This window comes from Vigna angularis, chromosome 1 (assembly GCF_016808095.1).
Source record: "Vigna angularis cultivar LongXiaoDou No.4 chromosome 1, ASM1680809v1, whole genome shotgun sequence".
NCBI lineage: Eukaryota > Viridiplantae > Streptophyta > Magnoliopsida > Fabales > Fabaceae > Vigna > Vigna angularis.
The window spans coordinates 36,970,510-36,977,616 of record NC_068970.1 but is presented as its reverse complement, the minus strand read 5'-3'; the positions used below and the strand labels follow the sequence as shown (position 1 = coordinate 36,977,616).

Genomic DNA, 7,107 nt, shown 5'->3' with positions numbered 1-7,107 from the left:
TGAGGCCACAATCTTCTTCTTCTTCTCATCTTCTTTATCTGCTTTTGCATTTGTGAGATCTCCCTGATGGGTCCATCAAAAGAATATTAATTTATGAGGCAACTTTGGCAAGTGACTTTTGATTCACCGGACCTTCTCCTACTGATCATCCTCATGCATCATCCTGGAATCTCCTTTACCTGTTATGGAATATAATAAAGTGTGAAAGGAACTCAAGTACATCACCATGTTAAAGAGAAAGTTACTACAATAACTCTTCCTTTCTTTTCTTGTTTTTCAAACATTTGCCCCACACACCACAAATAATAATAAATATTCCTTTCTTTCAATATGAACAAAGCCTGCCACTAAGCAATTGCATTTCCAGACACTATAGTACCATATGCTTGCAGATGAAGAATCAACCTCCCCACTCCTGCAGTCGCTGGACCCACCAACTTATACTCTGTTAAAAACAAATCCATTTTACTACCACTACAATTTTTTATACTTCCTATTTATCTAATGTAAACTTTACTTCTCTTCTTTTTTTACTATAACTACCCACGTTCAAGAAGAATAAAACTATCATAAATAATATCATTTTCAAATATTTAATATAAATTTATATCTAAAGGTTGACTTAAGTTCAAAGTGAGAAAACTTAGTGCTGCTCGAGCTCTTTGTTAGGATATATATATATATATATATATAGATATGAGTTTAAGTTATATATTGATTAAAAATAAAAAAGTTGAATAATATTTAAGATAAAAGAACCATAAATTTGTTAACTTAAAAGATTTTAAAGTAAAGTGATGTCTATATTTTATAAGAGTTGGTCTTATCTTTCGTGTTGTATCTTTACGATGAATTCTCTAAAATAAAACTTATCAGTAGTATTATAGTCAATAATTTATCTTGACAACCTACTTATCGTGATGATCGATTTAGAGAAATTCTTGTGTTAAAGGTTTTCCATCCAAAGACCCATGACCCTTTATATATAAAAAAGAAAAAGAAAAAGTTATTGTAGAGGTTAAAAATATGTGGGAATAATTGAGCAGATGAGGCAGAATAGCAGGGAATCCATGGTGCTGAATTGGCAGGGTTTTGAAGAACCAATCATTGGATTTTGATTCTATTGATGAAACTCCAAACCGCAACCCAAGAAATTTGAGGAGTGACTTGATCGAATTGGCTTTTGAAGATTTGTTGTTGGCCATTATAGTGTTCCTTTTTCTTTTTCTTCTTTTATTTTTGGTGAAAAATTGTTTTCTACTCTTGTGCTTGATATAGATTACAGCATTAAAGCAAATATTCTCTTTGGAATAATTTCTTTACGAGACTTTATTCCGAGTGAGCCCTGTAGATTGCTTTCGTATTAAAAGAAAGTGCACGGTCACATATTCAGTCACTTCGTAACATCTCATTTTACGGGTATTATTACACTCACATTAAATTTCATTAATCATGTTTTAGTCCAATCCCATCATCATCTTTACACTGTAGGGTTAACCTAATGATTAGTATGTGTTTAGTGGTTAGTGGTTAGTTAAAATAGGGTTCCTTTATGAACTTTGGGGTGGAAAATGTTTGGTAGGATAACATAAGAAATTATGAACTGTTGAATGTCACGAATGGACACATTAATTTGATAAGAGGGGTACGGCATTATCTCTTGACACGGTTGATTAGTTCTCTTTTTTTAGTGTGTTTTCTTTATAAAGAACACGGACGCTATGGGTCCATAAATCTAATCCTAGATTCTTTGATTCCTCCATCCCTACAAGGAACAAAAAGAATCTGCCAATCGCATTAATCAAACTTCTCATAAAAGAAAACCCAAAATTAAAGTTGTTAGAAAGGGAAAATGAAATTTTAAAGAAAGATTGATTAATTTAGTTTTCCCTTTCAATCATCACAAGCAAGCAACAAAATATCCATAATACCATTCCCACATAATTTTCTATGACTATGTTTTACCTGAAAGCTTCTCACAGCATTCAGAAAGTTGCACCCATTATTCATCATGGTGGGGCCTATTCAGTTCCTTAGGGAATCATGCTCAAGGAGAGATTAAGTAGGAAAACAGCAAGATAAAAACAAACCATACACTTTTCCTCTTTTCTCTCCTTTTAAGACTCAGAATTGAGCTGTTTTCCTTCTTCTTCTTTTTTCTTTTTTTTTGCTGAATCAGAGATTCTCTCCACCCCTTTGAAGTCAAAGAAGGAAGGGTAGAGAGAAAAATTAAAAAAAGAAAAAGAAAAGTGGGTATGAAATGGGATGAGATGAGAGAGGAAGACCCTCAGCTTATGGCATATATTCCGCCAACATATCCCCATTTATGCTTCCTTATATGGCAGTGAGATCATACAGCATCTCAACTACTACCAATTTATAAGGAGAACTACAGTCTATAGCTCAAAGCATCAAAAGTATATATATGTTTCAGTAACACTACCACAAAAAGCAAAATGGATCTGCAAAATGTGGAAAATCGAACCATGCGTTTGGTTCTGTCTACTGATGCAAAGCCTAGGCTGAAATGGACTCCTGAGCTTCACCAACGCTTCACAGAGGCTATCAATCAACTTGGAGGTGCAGAAAGTGAGTACAATACACACTTTAACACCTTTACTATTTTCATATATTACACTTTATGTTATATCTTGGCTAGTGTAATAATTATTCACTCTATGACATGTGGCAGAGGCAACTCCTAAGAGCCTTATGAGAGTGATGGGGATTCCAGGACTAACATTGTACCACCTCAAGAGCCATTTACAGGTATTTCCAATTTTGAATGATTATATCGTTATTTGTTTCTTTCACTGAATCCAAAAAATCATGAGTACATGGTTGCAGAAATATAGGCTTGGGAAAAACTCACCGCCAGAAACCTGCTCTGACAACAAGCAACAAGGTAACTTATACTGTGTTAGATTTGATTAAGCAGTAATGGCATGACTGGTTGTTTTCCATTTGGCTTTGGCTTAACCTTGATGCTCTTCATGATGCAGGTTTCAGTGACATTCAGAGTAGTGATGTTCGTTGCAGCAGGGAAATCAGCATTAGAACCCAGAATCAGATGAATGAGTAATACTTACTAACTGAACAAATATTTGAATGCCTTTAGTTGATGTTGCATGTGAACAGTTAGGCCTAGAATTTTCGTTGACCAGATGCTGTGTTTAGCAGAAGCTTGAAGATTGCTGAGGCTCTCCAAATGCAAATGGAAGTACAGAGGAAACTTTATGAACAAATTGAGGTAGCATGAGCAGATAATATTGTCTAAATTCTTCTCCTTTCTGAATACTAGCTTTTTGCATAAGGTCATGCTACCAGGTTTGGATCATGTTTTTAGGTCCAAAGACATTTGCAGCTTCGAATTGAGGCTCAAGGGAAGTACTTACAATCAGTTCTATCAAAGGCACACGAAACACTTGCAAGATACGATTCTTCCACAACGGGCATAGAACTTGCAAAATCTGAACTTTCTCAGTTAGTGTCAATAATCAACAATGCGTGTCCAACCTCTCCCGTTTCAGAACTTACAGAAACAAGAGGGATGAGTCTGAACTGTGGAGAGATGAAACAAGACAGAGGAACCATGTGCTCACTTGAAAGTTCTTTGACATCATCTGAAAGCTCTGGGAGAACAGAAGTAAGACAAGCACTAGATGAGGCAGAGAAACCTCAAAAGACTAATGGTATTTCAGTTGAATTGCCATTGATGGAGATTCACCAAGAAGGTACAGCATTCAAAGGATATACAAGTGAATGGAGAAAGAGAAGTGCAGCAACCGATTCCTCTGGTTGCTGTGTCGATCAACCTTGTGGGAAAAAATGTGGCAACAAGTTGAGGAAATGTGAACTGTCAGATATGCTTGACTTGAACAGCCAATATGAGAGAGACATTGACTCAAGTGTGAAAGAAATAGATTTAAATTGCAGTTCAAGCTTTTGGGGACAATAAAGATGTTTCCAGTTGTATTAAACATAAGCAACATAAATCATTCTCAGAAGAAAATATGTTTATAGACTATGTATATTTTTATAATGAAAAAAAGAAAAAGGTATAATACTATGTACCCACTATTCTCTTAATCTTGTTGTTGATATTGGACCACAGTATAACAAATTTCTACTGCAACAACTTTTATTTGGCACCCACAGGTTTTGTTTATTCTCCTTTTGTGGCTTTTCAGGACCCTACAAGAGTTTCGATGATACCAAAGAAGGCAAGTTTATAATGTGAACCTGTTTTTACCAACATATACCTAAGAGACTGATTGGTAGGGCATATTAGTCAAAATAACTTTTATGTCTAAAAGCTATGATAGAACAACGCTCTCAGTATTTCTCCAACGTCCATTAGGAGAAAATTGTCCCATCCACAACATCCTTGTGCCAATAAAATTGAAGAGTGGGATTAAGAAACATTAGATGCGAATTTTAAAGTTCTAATCATTCCGCATCAGTATCCCACGGAGAACCAAAAGTTTGTATAATTCAAGGTGGTGATTAATGTGGTACATAATTATATATATACTTTAAATTGATCTTTTAGTTAATATGATTTCAATTTTTTTATCACATATAGACTCAAAAGACTATCATCTTTGGGACCAAAATACAGACTGTATTTTACGTCTCATTTGTAGTATTTTTATTTGGTTGCTTCAGTTCTTTTTTGTTTATTTATATATATATATATGGCATGTTTATCTAATAATAAAATAGTTTAATTCATTTTTTATTGACTTTGTGTTCTGTAATGAATGAATTAATAGAAGGTTTAGAAGAAGGGGTGAAAATGGCAGCAAGCGAGCCTCTAGCGGCAACACATAGAAAGAGCACACGTGTAAAGATGACTAATTCTAGATTGAGGGATTTTACATTGTAAAAAAAAATATAAATAGTCAGTTACAGGAAAGAGAGGAGCGTAGAGTCTGTTGCTTTTTCCTCTCTTTCATTCTGAGTGTTCTTTTCTGTTATTCCTTGCTATGGGTGGAAAGGTGTTTTCTGGATAGCAATACGTTGGTGAAATAAAATATTTCTTTCACTATTACATTTCATATTTTCTGTTATACCATTTCTCTATCCTTAATATCCTTATATTATTGTTACCATAACATTTTCCTTCGAATGTTATTTGATTTCACTTTTATTTTGCACTGTGGTATGGTAACATACTATTATTAGAGTGAGTTAACCATGTTGTATCTTTTTTTTTTCTTGATTTGATTATCTTCTTTCAGTTTGTGATGTTTCTTTTGTTTTTCTTTGGACTCCAACGTCATGAATCTATCACTGAACATTTCAAATTTGTTTTAGTTTCACTCTTTGTTAGAATCCATATATACTTAGTGTCACACCTAATTAAATGGGTCAAAATACCATTCTTGTGGTGGAATAAGGTATGCCCTGTTTGAAAATATAGAATGCACAACTATAAAATATGAAGTGCATGCATTTTATTGAGCAACATCACAAGTTTTTATGCAACAAAAATAATTGAAAAGAAATTTGTAGCATAACAACTAACAAACTAGTGGGTAAAAAAAACAGATAAAATAACTTTATCCTATAAAAGTGAACTATTTGACAATTAATTTCTTCTGTGTAATAGTTATATAAAAGTGAATTTTTATATTTATAAAATAAATAAAAAAGTGAATGATAATGAAAAATAATATTAAACGGTTATAAAACTTTCTGTTTGTGAAAATATGTTTGTATTTAAATTTTGATTGCATGCAATAGACAATGGCACGTGATGATGACTTGTAGGTTGATGAAGGAAATAATAGCGAAACCTTATTATTACACTGTAGTTGTCAAGACACATGTTGTTGTCCTTTAGCTGCAATCAATGACAATCAAACCTTACTGGTTAGGTGTGGTAGGCTCCCATCCATTAATCTACTTCCACATTTTGTTCCACTAAAAATATTTCAATTATTGATCTTTCTTATTATAATTCAATTTTGTATACATTTTAACTTAAATATAACATTCTTATTTAAGGTAGTATAAAAAAGAAATGGTAAAATAAAATAAATAAACATAAAATTTAAATTAAGAGTTTATTTTCTAAAATCTAGGAAAGTCACAGAAAAATAAATAAAAGACCAGAATTATGTTATGGTTAAAATAAATAAATAAAGTATACAAATGCACACTGATTCGAGGGGAATGGGAATACGTTCGAATTTTTTGAAAATTAAAACTCGTGATAGTCACACAGAAACAAACTAGTGAGAAAAAAAGTAAAGATATTAAATGAGGAAAAGCAAAGTGAAAGATAGCTAAATATGGGATGGAGACTGGTTTTTTTATGTATTAAGGTTTGGATTCAAATTATTTTTTTAAAGTAAACTCACATTCCAGTAAACTTAATAAAATATGCTTTTAAAACAATTTTTTTAAAAATATTTTAAAAAAATTAGAATATACTTTTTGAATTAATTTTTAAAATTATTAAAAAAAATATGTTTTACGAACATTTTAAAAAATAAATATAGAAATAGGTTGAATTACTTTTAATGAATTAAGTATTAATAAATTTTAAAATATAATGGATTAACTATTAATCATCCATAAAATTAAGTTGATAAATTTGATCACATATATATTTTCAATAATAGACCAATTGAATGAAGTTTTAGATAAATGAATTCATTTTTTACTCTTAAGATTGTCTATTCCAAGCTACATATATAAGTTTAATTGAATGACCTAGCCAATTATTCCATCCAATTTTACTTAAGAATATTTATGAGTAAATAGTAATTGTGTGGTCCTTAACTTCGTAAGCTAGTTTAGAAGGCCTAACATAAATTATCCTTAGGTTTTAAACTGAATTACTTTATAAATTCTTTTAAACTACACTAAGTTCCATGAAACGAAATCTACTACTCTATAACTCTTTATATTTTAAATATTTAAGTTTAGTTAATAAATGGAATATATATTTTATAAATTATGAAAAAAAAGAGTATAATCTTAAATTTATTTAAGAATTTAGTAAAAGGTCCTTGACTTTATCAAAGAATTGAATTTATATTAAATTTGCGCAACTGATGAATATAAAGCTGATAATATTTTAAAAATAAATAAACT

The 7,107-nt window shown here is 31.4% G+C and overlaps 1 protein-coding gene across 1 annotated transcript; it reads left to right on the top strand.

The window, feature by feature from the left end:
- The first annotated feature begins 2,097 nt into the window (after positions 1-2,097).
- LOC108333840 (myb family transcription factor PHL8) lies at positions 2,098-4,085 on the top strand. Its single transcript, XM_017569302.2, has 6 exons — positions 2,098-2,589; positions 2,693-2,769; positions 2,848-2,905; positions 3,003-3,078; positions 3,181-3,250; positions 3,347-4,085. Exons 1-6 carry the CDS (start codon positions 2,457-2,459, stop codon positions 3,956-3,958), a joined length of 1,026 nt encoding a protein of 341 aa, XP_017424791.1. The 5' UTR covers positions 2,098-2,456; the 3' UTR covers positions 3,959-4,085.
- Positions 4,086-7,107: the final 3,022 nt, after the last annotated feature.

What these genes read in the sequence shown, in the direction of transcription:
- LOC108333840 (XM_017569302.2), top strand. Translation starts at nt 2,457, where the DNA reads ATGGATCTGCAAAATGTGGAAAATCGAACCATGCGTTTGGTTCTGTCT. An exon ending in CTCTGACAACAAGCAACAAG is followed by an intron (nt 2,906 to 3,002) that starts GTAACTTATACT and finishes TTCATGATGCAG; the next exon opens with GTTTCAGTGACATTCAGAGT. An exon ending in AACTTTATGAACAAATTGAG is followed by an intron (nt 3,251 to 3,346) that starts GTAGCATGAGCA and finishes TCATGTTTTTAG; the next exon opens with GTCCAAAGACATTTGCAGCT.